The sequence below is a fragment of the Typopeltis vanoorti genome, chromosome 13 (genome assembly GCF_054136105.1).
Source record: "Typopeltis vanoorti isolate ZY-2024b chromosome 13, IOZ_Tvanoo_1.0, whole genome shotgun sequence".
Lineage (NCBI taxonomy): Eukaryota > Metazoa > Arthropoda > Arachnida > Uropygi > Thelyphonidae > Typopeltis > Typopeltis vanoorti.
The window spans coordinates 69,414,252-69,436,736 of NC_143561.1; the positions used below are offsets into that span (position 1 = coordinate 69,414,252).

Genomic DNA, 22,485 nt, shown 5'->3' on the forward strand with positions numbered 1-22,485 from the left:
CAATCCATAATTGAAAATTTTTTCCACAAATCCATAACTGACAGTGTTTCATCATCATTTAGCTTGTTCAAAACGTACTGAAATGTTCGTCTGACATAATGTTTTAAAAGTCGCAATTATACCCTGATCTAAAGGTTGTAGCAATGATATGGTATTGGGCGGCAGAAAAAAAAAAATTGCACATTTGGGTGTTCTATGACAGGGTGCATTATCAAGAATCAAAAGCAATTTAAATTCGAGACCCTTGTCATTCAAATAGCGTCTAACTTCTGGCACAAAATGTTTGTGGAACCATTCGGTGAAAATATCAATGGTCACCCAAGCTTTTTTGTTGGCCATCCAATGAACTGGCAATTTCTGAATATCTACGCCTTTCAATGGCCGTGGTCTTAATGATCGATTTATGAGCAGTGGTTTTAACATCCGATCTCCTACAGCGTTCGAACAAAATAGGAGTGTTATGCGATCCTTTGCTGCTTTGAACCCAGCAACCGTTTTTTGCATTTTTGATACGTAAGTTCTGTTTGGCATTCTTTTCCAGAAAAGGCCGGTTTCGTCCATATTCCAAACTTGTTCACGAGTGCAACCTCCATCTTCAATTATTTTAGCAAGTTTTTGTGGAAATGCTTTAGCAGCTGTTTCATCAGCAGAAGCCGTTTCACCTTGAATTTTTATATTATGAAGAGCATGTCTTTTAATAAATTAGCCAACCATCCATTGCTTGCATGAAATTCGTATTTTTTCCTCGATTGAGATGAAGTATCTGGCTGCAGTTTTTTAATCTGTTCATAAAATCTCAATGCTGATTGCTTGATGGAATTTCCGTCAACTGGCATTCTTTTTTGTACATTATCTTCTATCCACATCCCTAAAGCTTTTTCGGCCTTTTCTAGAACAACATTTCTTGTGTATGATGATAATTTCGCACTCGATTTTTGTACCAGAACACACCCCTTTTCTAATAGCCTCTTCATTTTTCTTTATAGGTCTGACAGTTGATTCACGGATTCCAAAATGCTTACCCACGGCCGTCCCGCCTTTCCCAGTTTGAAGACGATCTAAAATTCGAATTTTTATATCCAAGGAAACGGCTTTCCTTTTTTTTTTTTTTTTTTTGGTTATCGGCAACATCATGTGAGTGCCGGATTAAAATCTTCGCTTTATGAAATGAAAGTCTGAATATTACATATAGCTTATCATTTATTATTTCTTGGCAAAATTATTAATTTTATAACGCAATTTTTATTTTGATTTCACTTAAAAAATGCAAATGCAAAAAATGCGGTAACTGTGTTCTCTACTCAAACACCAAATTCAAACTGCTAAGAACTACTTTTTTATGCGCAGTCAGTTATGTAATTCGGGGTATTCCCAATAAATGAAATTCATAAGAATTTAGAATTTTTTTAATTGAAACGAGAATGCAATTCTACAAAATTCTCAGAATTTTCTTGAATTACGGATTTTTTCCTAATTTAGACTTTAGGTTGGTCGCGTAAAAGTGAATAAAAATCGCGTAAAAAAAAAATTATTTTTGATATCCCAATTCCCGTAAAAAAAAATTCGCATAAAAAGACGTTTAGGTGTATTTAACTTATAGGTATGGAAGTATTTTTTTAAAAAGAATTCAAAATCCGAATTAAATTTATATAACCAAACGGCTTCACTTATATTTAGGTGTGTTTTTTTAAATTTTTTTTAAAGAATGTGATGTTTCTTCAGTGGGTGGAATTCTTTGAAGTTTTCCCATACTTGTGCTTCGAGTTAAATAGTGTTCGTCAAGTGCCGCTTAAAACTGCAATTTCTCTACGGATTTTTCCTCTTAGACGAAGATAAATGGAGTTCAACGAAATTAGAAACCATTCGCTTGTTCTTCGTACGAGCGTAGACAGGATTGCAAATAAAATTTTTCTCAACTTTTCTTGTTGGCTTCAACGTTAAAGGGAATGTAAAAGAGGCGAGAAAATTGTATTCGTTACCCATCGTAAGGCATCGAACTCCTACTGGCTGTTTTGAAAACAGGATAAAATATTGTTCATTTATTTTTCGAAAAGCCTGCGTATTTAATAGCCTCATTACACGCATATTTTATTCACAAATCCCATAAAATCTTTTAACTCTGTTGAATATGCACCTCAAGAGCCGTAAAACTTTCATAATAGATAATTTAAGACTTAATATCTTAAAAGTAAACATAATTCTCGTATTTTGACATTAAAAAAAAAAAAAAAATAGACGAGGTTTATTTCGAAAGGTCTGCACAACACGCATGCGTAGCCAGTGAAATGACGTAATAGTTATCACTTCGAGTCAGTTGAAAGCCAGACTTAGTGATAATTCTGGCTCTAAGTTAATGATGGTAATGACTGACAATTAGAATGAAGGGATAGCAAGATAAGTCGAATGTGACAGTAGCATACTATGGAAAGTTTCTGTAACACATTTTTTGTATCTAAAAATTAGTAGCAAAACGTACTAACATGTTTTTGGCTGCAGCATCATTTTGCTTGACAATGTCTTCAATTTTCAGTGTTTTGAAAGAATCTGCACAAAACATTACACTCTCTCACACACACCATGATCTATTTCATAATTATGTTAAAGACTCATCCGCATCCATCAGCGGGCCTAATGGATGCGGATGAGTCTTTCTTCATTTTGTGAATGATTAGCTTCTTCCAGTTTTTCGTCTCTCTGCTATTGTTGTTGTTGTTCAGGACTTTGAAGCTGTTTGTCAAAAGGAACACGTATTTTGCGAGGTATCTAACACATGAGGTATCTAATGGCATGGAAAAGTATGAATGGCAAGTGTTTAATTAATATACACGATCCTTTTGGTCTTTTTTTTTTTTTTTTTGAGACTAGAACATCGTTATCTTCTTTCATACCAAAGAATGGTCAGACTGCTGTCGACTGCAAATATCTTGAGGATTTCTGGTCGCTAGTTGATAGGAGACCACGCACGATCCAAACATCAATAAAAATAATAAAATTAAATTAAAAAAAACCGCAGTATATGCTTTTAATTCATTGCATTGAAAATTAACTTCATACTAAGATCCTTAGCTACTACAACAATAATTATGACTTTTAATTTGAAGATAACTCAATGATACATATATGACTCTAATTAGAATATGATTATAAAACCCAAACATGATTTGGATTCAGAATCATAATCTAAAATCATAATCACTTCTTAAGTTTCGATCTTTTCTTTATATTGCCATTTATTTTTCGATTCTACATTTGTTTATTTCACATCAGCTACAACTAATCGTGACCTTAGTCCAAGTTTTGTTATTTACTAGGAGCGACGTAATGTTTCTAAATAATGAAACAGTGTTGATCAAAACGGATGTGACGTTATGCTTAGAAGTTACCATGGCAACAGTAGCTTCTGTTTGTGCACACCAAGTTCAGGAATGCAATAGACGCTAAGTGTCCTGTGCCCCTAATTTTTAGGATCCCTCAATTTGGAAATGTTAATTTTTATTGATTTTCTACATAAAAGTTTATTTGAAATGTATTACAAAATCTGGCTCAAACATATAATAAATGAATGATATTAAATGGACCAAAGAATAATATTTCGATGCCCAAATTTTTTTCATTTTAGACTCTGTGAATCGTACTTAATGAACTAAAATATTTCATATTTTATAAATAAAAGCAAACAACTATCTTACATAGCAATACCGTTCCTTAATGTTGCATATATATCCATAGAGTATTTTTTTAGGAGTCCCACTCACTCAGATCGTAAGCCTGTTGCACACCAATACCATTGATAGGCCAAAGGTTACATAATGGGGGAACCCGGTTCTAAAGTGCACTCTTTTAATTCATTTCCGGCTTATAATAAGTAAGGAGATAATCTCAACTGGGAAATAAAACTCATCTATAGTCATTGGAATGTTTCCTTTTTCTACCACAAGCAAACACGTTTTGTTATAGAGAGATGATTCATGTATATGCGGATTTAGAGTAAAAAAACTACTGGCTCGATTCCAGTCTGTGGATTTTTTTTTTTTTATTGTCCTTTGGTGCTGATATTTAATGCGTTTACTTAACCAACCGAGATTATTAATCGGTCTCATACAGAGTTATCAGGATGTTTCCAGTCAATAAACTCCCGCTTTTTTTTTCTTCCACAAACAGGCATGCCGTCTAAGAACTGACAACTATACTAAATGGACACTTAATAATCTTCGTTATCTCGCTACTAATCCGAACTTCTACAACACTTTACCCAGACATCCATCCATCAGGCGAGTTGAATGCCATGATTTGTGTCGTCCCAAGAAGCTAGTTATGTCGCAATTTTCGTGTGTCGTATGGAAGACGTAAATGTATCCCCGTGACATTAATGAGCATTTAAAGGAGCCCAAAGAAACAAAGTTTAGATGTATATGAAGGTCTATCAATATGCTGTTCGTACTCCTTTTTTCTCTTTTTAGTATAGATAAATTCTCGTGTCTTCGAAATACTTCCATCTAGTACTCGCACACTTTTCTTTTCAAACTAGTAACGGATCTCAAACAACTTTAAAAAGGTGGTCACTTGTTCCATCCTAATCACGTTTTCCATTGGTGCAGCTATCAATATTTCAGATGAGATTTTTTTTTTTTAACTTTTGGAAAGATGTAGATGTCATTGTTCGGAAGAAGAGAGGTCAGATAAGTACGGAGAGTGTCAGCACTTCCATCTTGTTTTTTTTTTTTTTTTTTTCAATAGTCTTCTTCGTTGGAAAACTTTGATTCTCGTTAGTGATGGGAATAAACATTTATGAAAAAAAATTAAAACCATTATAACAAATTTTTTAAAAATGGATTTCTCTCTCTTTTTTTAATATGGCGAGCTAGTTGGTCTGTCTCATTTGGTGGTGACAGAATTTTCGTTCCTGAAACTGACAAACTAATCATAAAACATATGGTGTAATAGTAATAAACATCTGATAGTAGATCCATCTAAAGTGGTTTGAGTGTAGGAGAATCACTATGTAGTCTGAACAGCCAGGATCTGAATGTAGAAGGAGGAAGTACTTACAAGGTACAGCTCATTTAGGGTACAGGAAACGATTCGCAGGCACCTCCAATTTAGAGAGCACCCGAGTAAGTGAACCCGAATCTGGGATTACCAGGAAGACTATATACTGGCTGCGCAGGATACCTCCTGAAAAAATCCCAACCAATCGAGGAGTGTTCAAACATATAACGCTATATTTGATTTATATTTTCATTTGTTCTTATATAATTCAGATTGATCAAACATAGACCTTTTCCAAGCCACTTCAGGTCTCCAGTAAGCTGTGCAGTAGTCTCACACCGGGTGTGAAATTCATCTCGCATCTAAGGACATTCATTGAGATTAGATCCCAAAGAACTAAGTTAAACTAAGTGGTTAGTTTAACTGTTGAACAGTTAAACCAACCACTCGGCCAATCAGACTGGAAAAATGTAAAAGTAAAAAATAATATAATATATATACTTAATTAAAAAAGTAGAAGAAATTCTTATACAAATGTACTATAAGTTATAAAAACTTTCGTGGGTGGAAGCCACATTATAGAGAAGAAAAAAACGATATAGTACCGTGTGCATGGACATCCGCAGAAACTTTTCCGGGGGGGGAGGGGGACAAAGTTTGGAGACAAATAATACATCAATAAATTTTTATTTAATTATTTAATTTTTTGTTTTTTTTCACACGGGGGCGGGAGTGCCCCGTTTTCTCCCCTCTGCGGACGTCCATGACCGTGTGATTTCCCTATCGAATAAAAGTAGGAGGAGTACCCTATTCTGGTATCACATTTAATGTTCTGCTAGCATTATTTAAATTTCTTATTTAAATACAGTTATATTGGATGAACATCCCCCCTTCCCTTTTATAATCTTTAGTAAACCAGGAAAAAAGAAAGTTATTAGCCTAAAGCTTCCTGAAAGGGAAAAAAAAAACGTACGAATTTTTTTTTATATACTTTGATATGAAGTGCAGTTCTAACTGTGATCTTTGGCATACAATCTCACTAAAAGCAGAACTAAGGAAAATTATTTGGCTGAGAAAGCTGAAAGTTGGCAGTAGTATACCCCTAAGGGGGGACGAAGTACACACGCACACCCCCTCACCTACCCAAGCACGCACATACAGACTCACGGGTCATGACCAGGAAACACACTTCCTCATCTCAACAGTCGACACTTAATGTGGTTCTTACAAACTTGATCAATTCTCTACATGGTGTTTTCTACGTTCACGTTCACTCCTACAGAGGAGACCAATACTAAACACGTATCGTCCATTAGCACGTGAAGCATATTGCGTCGATGAGCGGGGAGGAAGTTTTTATTTAGAATCGGGTTTAATGCCCTTTTTTTTGCCATATTCACGAGAGGGGGAAAAGCGAATAGAAACAAACTGTTTGATTTATTGAGATCGTGAAAAGTAGACAGATATAGACGTCATTGACCGAGCAGTGGACATCATCGAAAGCACACGCGTGCAATCGGGTTTCTTTCATCAACTTTATTGCAGCTTCGATTCCAAAGTTCACTAGAACACTAAAACACCGGTCTCTGTGTGTGTGTGTGTTCACCCACTCTGTTCACTAGATGGCGCCCAGATAGCAGTCGCAATCATTCATAAAATTATTTATGTGATCTCCCATGCAGTACGTTAAATGCTTCAGCTGTCTGACAAAAACTTATCAAGTGGAACAGAGGTAAGGAAGTCGGGGGTGCCTGACTAACCTGCTACTTCCTTCCTCTGCGAATTCTAGCAGTTAACTTTCTCTGTTGACTATATGTAAGGAATTTGGAGACGATTATTTGGTGATGTTGTTGTTGTTGCAAAAATTGGCTTCGCCACTCACATCCACAAAGAGCTGTCGTTACTAGTGGCTCAACTTATGGAAATCTCACGAGTTCGTGACAGAATTCTTTATACGCAGTTTGAAAACCTATTCTGCCGATAACAGATCGGTTTCCACACGCCCCCCCCGCTAATAATGATTGTGCTTTGAAGACCCATATTGGGAATTCCTTCTCACCTACAATCATAACATATAGTTAATCCTGCTGTAATGACCGCCCATTTCATAAATCGGTGAGAGCCCCTATCAGGTGACTCCCTTAAATTCTTTACCACTTCCTAAATCTGTCAAATAGCAATTGACCTACCTGAACTTTTATCACCGGCGCTTTCGCAATGATGCAGCAAATACACTCCGAGTATTCCAGCAACTGCAATCGTCACTTGGAACATTACGACAGGTGGAGCAGTCCCTAACCCCTGCACACGGAGTATCCCACAACACACATGATCAGAGGACTCTCATCCCTGAAGGTGACCAGAAGTACTAAACAAGACCCAGGTGGGCACAAGTTTCCCGTTGGGGAGATAAAGGGAGACAAGCAGGTGTTGCTATGTTCAGCTGGTAGCGATGCACGTTAGACATCGGAAGATAAAGCGAAAAAAAATCCTACGATGTACCTCCGTTCTGGTTTTGTTGATCTGCCGTGGTTTAAATAGACGTGTCAAGTGATGGACGAGTTAGTGGCGACAGGCTTTGCCTCCCTCGTGACCGCCACTGGAAGACCGTGTTTCCTGTGACAACTTCTCCAACTGTGGCCATTTATGTTCGCACGTGAATTCACGAGTGAGGCGCAAGAAAGTGCGCATGCGTGTCGTGCATAAACTCGCGAGGAGAAAAAAAAAAAAAAAAAATCCACGCGAGTGTTTGGCGAACGTTTGAGATGGAACAGATGGGGAAAACACGGAGCTGTGTCGCCGTCCTCGCAAATAACGTAGCGCTCGAGTGAGATCTACACGCACGTGAGTTTAAACTATGCTTGTAAGGAGAGGAACAGTTGAGTGATGAATTGATAGATGTAGTCGTCAATTGTAACGCTTCACCATCTTCTCCTACTTACAAGATTTCTTTTTTTTTTTCCCCTCCTTATAGAACTCGTCATATTTTCCCCTCAAGAACTTAAACATTTTTCTTAAATATTTGTCTCTTCTTGTATCTGTATATAGTCAATGGTTACGTGATTTTGTAGGAAGCTTGGGCGTCATTTAATATAGTACATAACTTATTAACATACTAACTTATCAATAACTTTATCGTGTCGAACTAACCTAGCTGTTATTAGGCATAAGTTCAACACAGAATCCAATAGAAATTATGGCGGTCAAACAGTTCACGTACAACTCGTCAGTCCAACACGGTGTGTAAGAAAATCTTGTGACATGTTATCCCGGAAAAGCAAGCCGGCATTCTTTCCTACTTCCTGTTTCGAGCCAGACATGTGAAAGGAAGTGTGTGTTTAGAACGCTGATTATAAAGTCTCCACGGGTTTTTTGTTTATAATTATTGAAACCACTGCTTTTTTTTTTTTTTAATTTCAGAACAAGTTTATAAGAACATCAAGGAGTGTTTTTACATTAGAAGTTTGCTGTTAATTATTTCAGCTGTGGAAATTCGTATACTATATAATCCGCTTAAAAATAATGGGAGGGGGGGGACTCCAAAATGATTTCAATGATGTAAATACCTTGATAAAAAGGGATAGAATTTCGTCTGCTGAGGACTTTTTGGAACCTTTTCAAATTAGTGCGTTGTTAATTTAAAATGAATAGCTTCGTGAAAGTGTGTTCGAAGAGAACAATGAGGTCAGCACAGTTCATGTGTTATTAATGATCGAAATCTTGACTTGTAGTTTAGGAAAATCAATGCTTGTGTCCACTATTCAAACCATGCGTTCCGTATCAAGATAGCAAAGGTCATAGATGGTTAATTTCATTCATCGAAGCAGGTATTTCTATGCCACCAACATATTCGAAGACATTGAAATAAATGAAGGCGAATACGCACACCCCTAACTCGTGACTAACAACTCCCAATCCTTCGCACCACCTTCATCTGATAACTTGGTTGCAAAGAATTCAATCGGTTTGGTGCTTTGGGCTTCGTTTTGGAGTTCTTGCTCTAAGCGGCATCAACACGAGTGATAAGTGAATAGCGCGCACGTACAAATATACGCCCCTATTAGGCCGTTGACTTAAGTCTGTCGGGGCAAAGACCTTGAAGACTGTGTCTCACTTCTTAACATTAAACTTCCTTTCCGCACAAAGGAAGCGAGCGAGTTCAGAGGTCGCGCGTGTGTGTGTGTGTGTGTGTGTGTGTGTGTGTGTTTGAAATATTATACTGGAAAAGATTTGATAAATGACTGGGTTAATACATAACGTAATATTTGTTATCCTTTAGATTGCTCTGGTCTGTTATGCCATTTGGAACTCCTGTCAATTACCTTGCGGGTCATTTGTAATAATAGGTTTGTTAAAATGTAATTTCTTTCGATGAATCTGCAATTACGGATTTTTATTTATTTATTTTTATTTTTTATATAAAAGAGACGGCTTTGATACGTTCTAAAGCAGGCCAAGAGCAATAAATAAATAAATAAAACACATCTCTTTTTTTTTGTCCAATGTAATGGGCTAAAGAAATTCTACTGATAAAAGATGTTACAACGGACTTCTGTTTTTCCCCTGTTCCAAATCATGATATAACGAAATATTTGGTTATCTCTATCCAAATAATCTGTTCTCAAATACACTCCTGCAATTTTGAAGAATGCTAGACCAAATGTTTGGTTTATTGGCGAGTTTTTAAAAGCACAATTGCACTGGAATCGAAGACACTTAAACTCAAAGGGTTGATGTCGATGAAAATCTTAGGCTTGCAATGCGGAATTGGAAGATCACAATGGAGTCATACGAAATATCTTACATTACCTTTTACGGTGCACATTAGTTGGTGGATGTGGCTGTGACATTTAGGAGGATTTGTTGATGAAACAAATAAATTTCAGTCCGCACGGTTAGCCTAGCGGCTGTGCGCTTCGTAACCATATGCCTGGGGAAGGAGTGTTCTAGGTTCGATTCCAATTGGTGACGTGAGGAGCTGAAGGATCTTTCTCATCCATAGCCAAGTTAGCCAGTCTTGGGCATAAACAGCAAAGATTTTTTTCCTCCCAGTTTATCCTGGGGTTTTTCATCCCGCAAAGCAGGCAAACCGGCTTTCAGAACTCAACACCACTACGAACATAGGATACACCGCGGCGTAGGGCTGACCACCTTATCCTGTGAACGGTTTGAGGTCTGATGAATAAACCCTCGACACCGCAAGGTAAAAGGAAGATGAAAAAAAAAACAACAAATAAATTTCTCAAAAAAAAAAAAAAATAATATATATATATATATATAAAGCGGCTCGGCGTGGCAACGGGCAGTGAGAACAGGACACCTTGGTGGAACCAAGAAGTCCAAAAAACTGTCGGGGCAAAAAAAGGAGTCCTACCTAACATGGCTTAGGGTCAGGTCACCCGAGATGCGTTTGCGGTATTATTGAGGCACCAAAAGATGCTGCTGCTGAGGCAGTAAAGCAGAAGGCTTGGGAATCCTTTGGAGAAAGATTAGACTCATCCTATGCAAATACAAACAAAGTATTCTGGCTGACAATCCGCCGCCTTTGAGGGAGGAAATCGTTCACAGCAAGGGCAATTAAGGCCTCTGATGATGCACTTTTAACAACCGAGAAGGATTTCCTCCACAGATGGAGGGAATACTTTGAGAGCCTTCTTAATCCGGATGGCCCAGCAGTTGTGGACATCCAAGAGGCAGATCGGGACAATGACTAGTCTCACAACAGAAGAGGTCCATTTAGCAATAAAATCGCTAAAATCGGGCAAGGCTGCTGGCGATGATGAAATTCGGCCCGAAATGCTAAAAGCCTTAAATCGAGACGGTGTTCTCTGGCTGACTCGAGTGTGTCAGGCTGCTTGGATATCTGGGAGAGCATCAAAGCAATGGCAGACAGGCATGATAATTCCAGTCTTCAAGAAGGGAGACCAGAAGGATTGCAGTAACTATCGTGGCATCTCTGCTCAGCCTGCCTGGGAAAGTGTATGCTAGGTGCTTGGAAAGACGGTGCAGGAGCATAGTTGAGTCAAAGTTCCAGGAAGAACAATGTGGCTTTCGTCCTGGTAGAAGCACAACTGATGAAATCTTCACTTTAACGCAAGTCTTTGAGAAATCTTGGGAATATGCCAAAAATGTCTACACATGTTTTGTGGACTTGGAGAAGGCATATGACCAGATTCCTCGGGATAAGCTTTACAAATAGTACAGGAGTATGGAGTGGATGGCCAACTATTATGACATGTTATTATATAATAACATGTCATAAATGGCTTTACAAAGTTCGGAACGATGTTCCAGACTGATTTTATCTTTATCTAATATGTAACCAACCATCTCATTTCGACCTCTGCTTGGAGACGCCGAGACAGAAATATTCCCAAGGTCGAATGAGGGACAAATTAGGATTGATACGCATTCTCCGGTTGACTTTGTCCGTGCATTAAAGTGTACTGGTGTTGTCGCTATTCCTAAGTGTCATCGGAGTGTGAATGAAAAGGAAGACGGGCGAAACGTAGCTAACTCATATTTCCGAGTGAGCGATTGACTTCTCAATGCAACCTCCTCCAGCTACACTAGTCTGTATTTTGGTTCTTTTCATAAGGAGATTAATATACCACTTCCCAAATTGTCATTTTACTGGATCAACCAGGCCAGCATCCGCCTTAACAAACAAAATATTTTATTATATTTTAATAAACGAAGACATAAATAGGTGCAACTCATTTTTTGTCGACTTACATAATATTCAAGAAATAACAGCATTTGATGTATTATAATTTTTGAGCACCCCGCTTCGGCTGTCCCACAGTAACGAGATTCACAACTAATACTGCGTATTATTTTTCATTTAGAGTAAATGTTAGTCTTTTGAAGGTCAGGTGTCGCCATCTACCGGAAAATAATGGAACCGGTGGCAACATATTCATTTGTCAGCGAAAAGATAACTCCAATGAAAGGAGGTAAATTGATGATGTTACCTTGAAACTTAAATACATATTTCTTAGTTATCTAGTTTTATAAGTTATACATCAATCATATTTTCTTTGCATTATTAGATACAGTAGTGTTATTATTATGACAGGAAGGCGAAGAATAAAATCATTCTGATAAATATAAGAAAAAGCATCTTCGAATAGCTCCAATGGCCATTCGAAATCATTAGCTATGGCATGTCGTAAATCGATACTATCTGAGTAGAGAAGTTGCGTAAATTGTAATTAAAAGACAAATTCTGACTAGGAATGTGATCTAGGACATCAGAATATGAAAGGAAACATTTTTCTTTTAAATATTGTATACTTATCAAAAATTAATATATCATTAATTTAACAATATAATTTTAATAAATAAAGCATGCTTTTAAGTTACTGTAAATATATAATAAATTGAAATAACTTTATTAAGTATATCTCCCTCCACCGCAGCTAGTAGAAGGATGGGACATTTCGCAAGAGACACAAGAGTTCGATTCTGGTCTTGCCGAGAAGAATATTTATATGCACATTTTTAGTTTGAATGTCATTTAGGAAGACAATAGAGTCCTTAGTCCTGCAAAAGAGGCAATTAACAGATAAAAACAGTTATAATGTGTAGCAGATGGTGCAATGCTGACGAAGGAGTGTGTAGTGTGACGTAGAGTAACCTTCAGCGATGAGGTCCATTATCTTCAATGGATCTTCTCAATCGTCTTAAGGCTTGGATCTGTCGACAATGTTCTTTGCATTCTATCTATCTGCCATTTTTCTTTGATCATTTAGTACTTGGTTTCTATTTTTATAGCTATTCTATCCCCACCGTTCTATTAATATGAATTTCCTGTTTACTAATTGTAAACAGGAAATACATGTGTCGATGGAGATGGCATTTAATAATGATGATATCTCAATAACACATTTAATTAGGATATTCTTGAAGAGAAAAAAAGTACACCAAAAGTGTCTGCAGATAAATACATCCTTGCTTATAAGAATTTTTTCTTTCTTTCTTTCTCATTTGTTATGCTTTTTTTCGTATATCATTCCTATCCTTATGTGATTTTTAGAATTCCTTTTTTTTTTTGTTTTATCTTATTAACGTATATATCGGCCTTATTATTATTTAATCTTTCTTTTTAATCATTTTTGATTAAATAAAATAGTCCAATATTTGAGATTTTTTGTGGCATTTCTCAAAATTCGTAGTCCAAACGCAAGTTATTTTGGAAACTTTTGGTAGTATGGATTTAACTGAAATTTAGTATTTGGAACCATATAAAAATTTATATGATTCCAGTTTTTTGTTTCAGTTACATTATTTAAATGTCCAGGCACGAATAGGTGAAAGTGTCGAAATTATACGACAATAAGTCCGGTCTCGCTGGATGGATAAGAAAGTTTCGAATTTAGGATGTCTTCGTGGTTCAAATTTGGAGTTCATTTTTATTGCCAGAGTTTAGTAAAACGATTTGAAATAATGCGAGATTAAATGGATCTGTAATCATTTCATTTCAAATAATAATTAATTTTACTAATTTGGTGAAGTAATTTCCGCTGGTAACTCAATCAGAGGTCCAAGAAATATTTTTTTTTAGTTCCATTTTAACTGGTAAGCGATTCAAAATGATTCGAAATGAGTAAATTCGAGGTCCATTCTATCTCTACATTCTCGATAACCTTGTTAATCACTCTTGCAGTCCATGGGCTTGTTAATAACCTCCTTCACGTCCATAATTCAAATGAACCAATTTGCTTTCTCTGCCATTCTTCTTAATTTCAGCTTTCTCATTCATACTTGATCATTTTCTATCCGCTTTGTACGATCCCAGAATAATATTCAGCTGTTGGAAGTTTTTCCACTTGGTTATACTATAAATTAAAGATTAAACCAAGTAATTATATACTTGGATTAATCCTTTATCCAAGTGTAAGCAAACAAAGTTTGCACCTGAAGTAAATATGACTTCTCCATTACTTCAACCTTAGTATCACCACCACTGGGTCTGGCTCCCACTGACGAGACTTCAATAATAAAGGTCGAAACCGGTCTGGGTAGTGACCCTTCCCATAATGCATAGCATTATACATGTCCGCAAGGGGGATGTGCTTTACATTATGGGATACTAAGTCTAATGATATGAAGTCATTTGCTTCTATATATGAGTTGCCCCAGTCCTGAAAATACTTCAGGCGCAAACTTTGTTTGCTTACACTTGGATAAAGGATTAAACTAAGTATATAATTTCTTGGTATCTTAATTTAATATTCAGCTGTATTTTGTAAAACATACTTGCACGTCTAGTTTTCACTTTTTTTTAAAAAAAAGGTTGGAAATACGAATCAACTTTGGAACTTCGGCTATAAGATTATCAATATATTATTGTCAGGTTGCACGTGTGTTTTTCTGGCATGAACGAGATCGACTAATTTTCTGAGTTCCTTATTTTGTCATTCACGAACCCATGACTTTCTAGTCAAAGGGTATCATAGATACAGACTGAGCTATGGAAGTGTTTCATTTGAGGCAACAGACGAATGCGACATATTTCTATGACACCCGAGGTTTCGTGAAGAAGTTCACTGGCAAGATATATCTACCAAACGTTCTGCATTCCAGTTCAACTTAGGCCATAAATATTATTTGAATCTAATGGATGGAATTAAATACACGCTGTCGATCCAAAAAGGAATAATAATAAAAAAAACTGTAGTGCAATCACGAAGACGCATCGCTTGCTCTTCGGTTATAAAAATTTTGGATTCAAATCCAGTATAAGACGCCAGAAATATTTCTAAAAACTTTTCAGTGGAAGATGAGTTAGGCGATCTCGTAGACGACGCAACGTGAAGAATTCTAATCTAATAAATATTTGATTTTGATATGTGCATTTATGGCGGCTCGTCTAGTTGGAGTCGGTTGTTTTAGAATTAACCAAACAACTAAGCTTTTGGGCCAGTGTATTATGTCTGTAGACTGCATATGTTCTTCAAGCCGGCTTACATATTATGCCGGATGAAAAAAAAACAGTTTCCGGGAGAGCAAACACTGCCACCTTTGTATGGCTGTCTTCATTCCATTTGGTCTGTGGAATTTTAGATTCCACAAGATATTGGATACCAGGCATTCACCAGAAAGTCTTTTAAATGGCGGAGATTAGACGGAAGAGGACTTTGCTCCCGAATATATTTTTTCTAACATGTCCCATACATTCTCAATGGAATTCAGATCCAGTTTCTATGATGGCCAGAGAAGACGGTGGAAGTTGCTGTCATGCTCATTAAACCACTGCTGAACAATTCTTGCGCGATGGACAGTAGCATCCTCGTCCATGAAACAACCGTCATTCGCTGGATAAAATGTCAACATTACAGGATAGACTTGATTAGCAACAATGGTCAGATATTCCTTAGAGAACCGACCTTTCAGCAATATCAGGGGACTCGTTCCGTGCCAACAGAACCGATCCCACTCCATGACACCAATTTCTGAACCTTGAGTTGTTTCCAAGTTGTTTCATGGGGCTAAACTTTCTCTCAACCGTCGGTACAGAACAAGGTGCACCGTGGCTCGTCGGATCACATGACTTCTTTTCAGTCTTCCGGTGTCCAGTCACGGTGTTCCTGATACCACTGTAGACGAACTTTCCTGTTCTTTGCAGAAATATCCATGCGACTGCCAATACCGATGCTCTTCAATTCCCTGCACTTAGTTTGGTGAGATTTGGATCGGGAACAGCCTTCATGAAATGCTTTGGTCAATTGCTGCATACAGGAAGTCTGTTTATCCGTACAAGCCTTCTCAGGCGACGGAGATCTCGTTCCTGATAGGCTGCCTTAGGACCACAGTTACTCCTCTTTGAAAAGCAATGTGGGCCAATTTTACACTGATTAAACACCCGAGATATATCACCTTTTGAGAAAACAGCCAGTTCTGCTGTTTTCAAAAGCGTGGCTCCAGCCAGAAGGACACCCACAAAAATCCCTTTGTCGAACTCCGAAAGCTCCTTTGTTTTTCCCATGGCTTTCAACCCTATTGACGATTACCGACCAGCAGCATTCTTAAATAATTGCCTGGAACATGGTGATGCACATGACCAAGTATTTTGCATATACGCTGCGTAAGCAACGTTTATATTTATATACATCTGCATAAAGGTTTCTAATTCGGTGGCCAGGACGTGTGTATGAAATCATGCATGCCGAAGTCGGTAGTTAAATTCTCGACCGATTTGCTTTAGGTGTATTGCTAGAGTCTTTTGCTGTGATTCCTGGAACAAACATTGTGTCAATAGATCGGCAGTATAAATGACAGCCTCAATATAGCGAAATCCTCGATCTCGATGAATAGTGGTGGAGTGGCGAATCAAATCTGGGACAACAAATCCATGGATAAAATAGAAACCTGTTTGAATAGAGTAAGATAAGATTCCCAAATCTACCTCCAAAGGGCTAATGCTATTCCTTTCCCAATGGAATTAAGTGTAATGGTCGTAATCAGACTTTTTATGTAAAAAAAATCTCTAATTAATTAAGAAGATCGAGTATCCAGTAAGTACTGGGATTATATAGGGTAAGGTTTCCCAAACTTTTTTTTTTCCGTGGCCCGGTTATTTTAATACTTCATCTTCGGGACCCACTAAAATTTTTATGGCCAATAGATAAAATAAAACAGATTTGAATGTTCACAGAGGTTTCATTTATTATTATTATTATTATTATTATTATTATTATTATTATTATTATATAGAAGCATTTACTCTTACAAAAATATAAAGAAATTAAACTAAAGCCAAGTAATTTATTAATGAGAAGTGTGATGCTATTATTTGTTAACTAGAAACTTCGAGTTTGGAGGAAAAGATGATAACTTTATTCTTAAATCCGGTTCGACTTCCAATCGGTTTCTATATTTATTTTTTAGAAAAACCAGTGCTGAAAAGCCTGTTTCACACTTATAGGTTTTGACAAAAGGCATTAGAAATTTTATCGCTTTTTCTGCTAAAACTGGGTACTCCTGACAGCCACGCCATTAGTTGAGCTACTTTACTGCGAACAAAAAGACTGTGAAATGGCGACGCGGACAGAGCGCGTTTTTCATCTCTATTAATTAAATTATTTATTCATTAGTCCAGATTAAACGCCATTTACTTGTATTTTAGAGTTTCGTGAAAAAAAGAAAACACAAAAACGAAACACTTAGGTTTTCGAGAGTTTTTTTAGGCGACCCTGCATTTAGCTTTCGTAACCCGGTGTCCGGTCGTGACCCACCATTTGGGAAACGCTGATATAGGGAATTAGATTTAATTTTCCATTAATTTGTGGTGGGTTGTAGCAGATGTTATTGAAATAAGCATTTCTAAAATAGCTAAATACGTAAATGCTTCAAAATTGAAGAGAAGGACATTGAAATGAATATGGCGGCTCAGTGACAGTGAGTTTGCACTCCTCACCGCTAGACAGCCGCAGGAAAGAGCGTCGTGAGTTCGATTCTAGTCGCCGACTAGAGGAACATTTTACAAGTCTTTTTAGGACCGGTTCCCAAGTTAGTCGATCTCTGGCACGGGCAAGTGGGTTTTTTCTCCCAGAAACTTGAATTTTTCGTCTCTCGAAAACTCAAGAAAATCGATCGAGAACCCACACTGTTTCAGACATATTATGTTTAGGTTAGGGACCACGAGATGGCGGCACTTGTTGACCATCTCGTCACCTCTTAAATTAGTGATAGCCTTGGACCAGCTATCTCTGATTGACTACCAGTGGAGATTAAACTGCCCACTCAGTGTCTTAAAATTAGATAGGGCTAAAACCGCCTCGCCTACTCCCTACAAGGGAATAAAAGGCGTTAGCTGATTTTTTGTATGTTATTTACTTCACTTATATATGAATTCAATATATATAAATAACTATATCTTATTTCTTATCATCGTTTATTTATTGATGACAAAAGGACAACATTTACATTTATCCCTGTAAACACCTAGAATTGTGTAATTCAAAACATATGAATTCGTTTCTTTGTTTACAAACGAATTCCTAGTGTAATCCTTCAACTAACATTTTGACCACTGCAATTAAATGTAGTTCTGTTGCTATCAGGCTGTGTTTGCTAGGAAACTCTTGCATTCTCTTGAATAATAATATAATAATACTTATTTTTGAGTTAATTACCTTTGTGTAAAAATTGTCTATTATTACTTCTTCTGGTACCTGTGAAGGCCATGACTCAGCATTAAGGCTTAGTGCTGACGTCATGACCTAGTCTTTTGGCTAAGGAGAGCAGGAGGAGGGTTGTCATAACAGCTTATTCCACTTTTTAGCTACAAAGTGACATCATAAATAGGAAAAAAACAACAACTTTATTCTTTGAATCACGAAGCCACACGCACACATTTTATATTGGCTTTATATTAAACCACTCGAAAGTTTTCAATAAACGCTAATGACAACAAACACTAACGATATTTGTCGAAGGCCTCCACTTTTGTTCTCTCTGGAGGGGGGGGTCCTTGAAATTTTCTATGATCATCCCTCAACCTACATGGTAAAGAATGATTGTAGAAAATCGCAGGACTTAATCGAGGCTACTCATCCTTGTGCTACGAACATAAAAACATTTACATTCCGGTTTATTGCTTTTGGTGCTCGATCTGGAGGTACTCAACTGAGTAGTTGTAACAATACAAGTAGTTAGTGTGCTTGTATGCTATTCCCTCCTCATGGTACTGGAGTGTTATTATTGTCTTTATTCTTTACGTTTGTGAAGGCAAATCTTAGTATTATGGATCCCCCCCACCCCAACCCACCCACCCACACACGCGAAAAAAAAAAAAAAACTCTATAGCCAAAATTCTAGACCGACTAACTTAGAAGAAAACATCAAACATAATTTCACATATTTTACAAATAATCATTACGCATCAGTTAGCGTTTAATTAGCCCACAAATAATAACACTTATCTAATTCTTTTTTTAAAAACCATCTATCTATTCGTAAATTTCCTATTTCTTTAACCTTGCTGAAGGGTCATTTCACATATTTTTCAAAGAGTAAACTCCCGTTATCTATCTTATATACTTTTTGAACTAACTTATAAGTTTAATTAAATTTTATAAATCTAATAAATATTCACTTTAATTAAATCAACTCTCCGTTAGTCAGATAACCAACTAATTCTTAAAACTATCGTAATACAGTCTTTTTCATGCGCACCGAACACTTTTTTTTAATACCAAATCTTATTGAAATAATGGAAGCTGGAACTCTAACACTGGAATTCTCCAAAATTTGAATCACCCTAACCAACCAGGTCTTACAGGATCCCCCCTCCCCTCTAGATGCTACTTTCCTACCATCGGTACCTCTTTGGCACAATTTAATCTATTTTCCTCATGACATCTTCATCTTGTAGGCTTGCGGCCCTGTTCAATAAATGATCTCTATTAAAGAAATCTAAATACGATTCATAATTTATTTTCCCATTACACTTTCTGTATCGCCAATAAGACTAACTTGGCGGTAATCCTCCACACTTTGAACATCATTAGACATTGAAATTAACCCTCTAATTTCAATACCACTTTTTCTAGTTTCAGCGATTCTTAGAATATAATATAAAGCTGATTGATTATCATACGTTGGATATTATTTTTTTTTAAAAAATATTAGATGAAGTAAAAGGACGAAGAAAAAAAAGAACTCCCCGGCGGGGAATCGAACCCCGGTCTCCCGCGTGACAGGCGGGGATACTAACCACTATACTACCGAGGAACTGTGGATAACATCTCACTGGCATGTGATTACAGATTGAAAACTCTCGATGCATTGCAGTTTATATACGCGCCTAAAAATAAAGTTAGAATTTCTTATTATGTGCATTTTATTTATTTCTTATCAGTAAAAACAATAATAAAAAAAATCACAAACTTCCGCATGTCATGCTCCGTCTTCTGATGTTAAATGCATTTTGGATGATTTATATTTGATCTTTCTTTCTCTATTTTGCACCAAACATCATGATGTTTGGTGCAAAACAAAAGCACCAGAAATCGAAAAGACTGAAAGAAAGTATATTCTGTTTGGCGTAGTAAAGCTATTGAATGAAAGAATATTAAAATCCATTTTGTTTTCAAAGTGAAATATTTTGAAACTGAAAATTTCAAGAGTTGGTTAGTATTGCACTGTCAAAGCAACTCCGATTCCGAAGGGGTTTTTTTTTAATTAATTAATTTTTTTTTTTAATTTTTTTAAGTTTCTCTGAAACTTTTTCATAATTGAATGGTGGGGTATAAACCACACGCATAATAATTAACTTAACAACAAAACCTTCTGCAAGCTAAATTTGTGCCTGAGTGACAAATCCCTTCTCTCTGCTTCATTGTTAGCGTTGCAAAACTCACGTGCGATTAGTTGTGTAATACATGAGAGATAATTAAAAGATGCTGCACGTTTTGCGTTCGGCAGTTTTGGTCATGATCGCAGTACGAGCACATGAAACGTAAAACGATTAGTAATAAAGAAAGATTTAAAAACTTAAAAGAAGTTTAATAACAATTTAATGTGATGCACGTGTTTCAATACTGCTACACCAATATCAGGTGAAATATTTGAAACTGCAATTCTTAGATTTCTGCTTTGAAATGAAACTCATATGAATAAGCATATATTTACTAATATTCATTAAGCGCTGAAATACGCAGGAAGCAAAATTTGTGAACCAGCACCAATGTGTGATTTTTTTTCCATTAAAATATAAAAAATAAAAAAAAGAAATAATAAATAATGAAAAAGAAATACGTTTCTTTTAAGATAAAAAAATCTACTTAGTCATAAAAGATTTTAAATTTGTGTTCATTATTTCAAAGCCCCCCCTCAACAAAACCTACGGCCCCCTAAGGGGGGACGCGGCCCACAGTTTGGGAAGCGTATTTCGGCGCTTAATGAATATTCTGTGATGAATCTTCACAGAATATTCATGTTCATTCAATGAATCTTCTCAAACTTTGGGCCGCGGCCCCCTGATGTTAGTAAAATGGGTATGAAAGAGATTTTTTTTGCTTGTTTAAGAATTTTGACATTTTATTGAAACTAATTTTAATTGCAGTCACATTATCATTGTTATATATATATTTCATTTTTTTGCTTGTTTAAGAATTTTGCATTTTTTGTATATTTTATTGGTTATTTTCATTTTTATTTTTATTGAAACTAATTTTAATTGCAGTCACACTATCATTGTTATATATATATTTCATTTTTGATTACAAAAAAACATGAAAAGATAACATGCTGTTGGACATGACACGTATACAAAGAGCTACCGGTTGCTATAACGTATGGAAATGAGACACACGTAGGTATACTTCTGTTCTAACGAATTCGTGTCTGAGTCTTCGAAGTTTAAACGGGAGGAAGATTTTTTTTTTTTTTTTTTTTTTCACTTGCGAAAGCAATGTTTAGGTCTGGTCCAAGAGGATCCTAGATATGCCATTGCGTCTATAGTACAACGCAGTTAGAATATTATCCCTCGTGAATTCATTTGGTAATCGGTAGATGGCAGCACTTATCGCATCTGCTTTTACAGAAAATCTGTCAGGTAGAGCGAATCGAAGCTCTTCATCTCTTTCCGTCTAGCATATTCCTTCTTCGTGAACTCTAACCCAACTCAAGTTTCTATTTTCTAAATTCTCTTTTAATCTTTTCTAAATTCTCTTTTAATCTTTTCTAAATCTCTTCACTTTTTTCCCGTAATTTCCATCGCCGTCTTTCTCTCTCAATCTTCATTTCTTGGTATACTTACTCAATTCATTCTTTTATGTGTGTCCAATGCGTAGAATTTAAACATTTCTTCAAAAGATGGCAGCACTATGCACACGCAAAAAAGTGCAGAATTGAAAAGCCAAACGGCTATTTTTTCTGGCGAGGTTGATCAGTTAAGGGGATAAAAATCCCTTATTGTTTTTCAGCCAGTAAGCGAAACTAAGATCGAAAACTACGATCTGAACGTTTCATGCCGACGAACTGTCAGCGTATCCAAGCGTAAGTGACCACTTGGTAGTGCCACACCACGGCAACTCGTTGCAAAGGTGGAGCAAGTTCTCCTCACTGTTCTTGATATTTTCTCATAATAAGGGATTTTTATCCCCTTAACTGATCAACCTCGCCAGAAAAAATAGCCGTTTGGCTTTTCATCTTAGTTATACTATGTTATAATATAATATAGTGACACACTTTTTTGGCAATCGTATAGCAAAAGTATGTAAGTTCTTTTCACTTAAACTTTGATATCATCTAGGTCTAGCTACTCACTGATGAGACCTCAAAAAAGGTTGAAACCGGTCTGGGTAGTGACCTCTCCTCATAATGTAAAACAGTACTACATCTCCTAAGAGCTGTGAATTTTTGCATTATGAGAAAATATCAAGAACAGTGAGGGAGCTTGCTCCACCTTTGCAACGAGTTGCCGTGGTGTGGCACTACCAAGTGGTCACTTACGCTTGGATACGCTGACAGTTCGTCGGCATGAAA

The 22,485-nt window shown here is 36.6% G+C and overlaps 1 protein-coding gene and 1 non-coding gene across 4 annotated transcripts in view; both read right to left on the reverse strand.

The window, feature by feature from the left end:
* The window catches only part of LOC150100267 (relaxin receptor 2-like), a 94,001-nt gene that overhangs the window by 66,442 nt on the left and 5,074 nt on the right, over nt 1-22,485 (reverse strand). For 2 of the 3 annotated variants that reach the window (XM_090402448.1, XM_090402447.1), the window contains exon 1: nt 7,179-7,604. The exons of the other annotated variant lie outside the window; for it this stretch is intronic. In XM_090402448.1, the coding sequence (XP_090258574.1) occupies nt 7,179-7,263 (85 nt within the window). In that variant the 5' untranslated portion in view covers nt 7,264-7,604. Of the gene's footprint in view, nt 1-7,178; nt 7,605-22,485 lie in introns of those variants that run through there. 3 annotated transcript variants of the gene reach the window in all.
* On the reverse strand, nt 19,657-19,728 carry TRNAD-GUC (transfer RNA aspartic acid (anticodon GUC)). The gene has a single exon. It is a non-coding gene; the product is annotated as a tRNA-Asp (tRNA).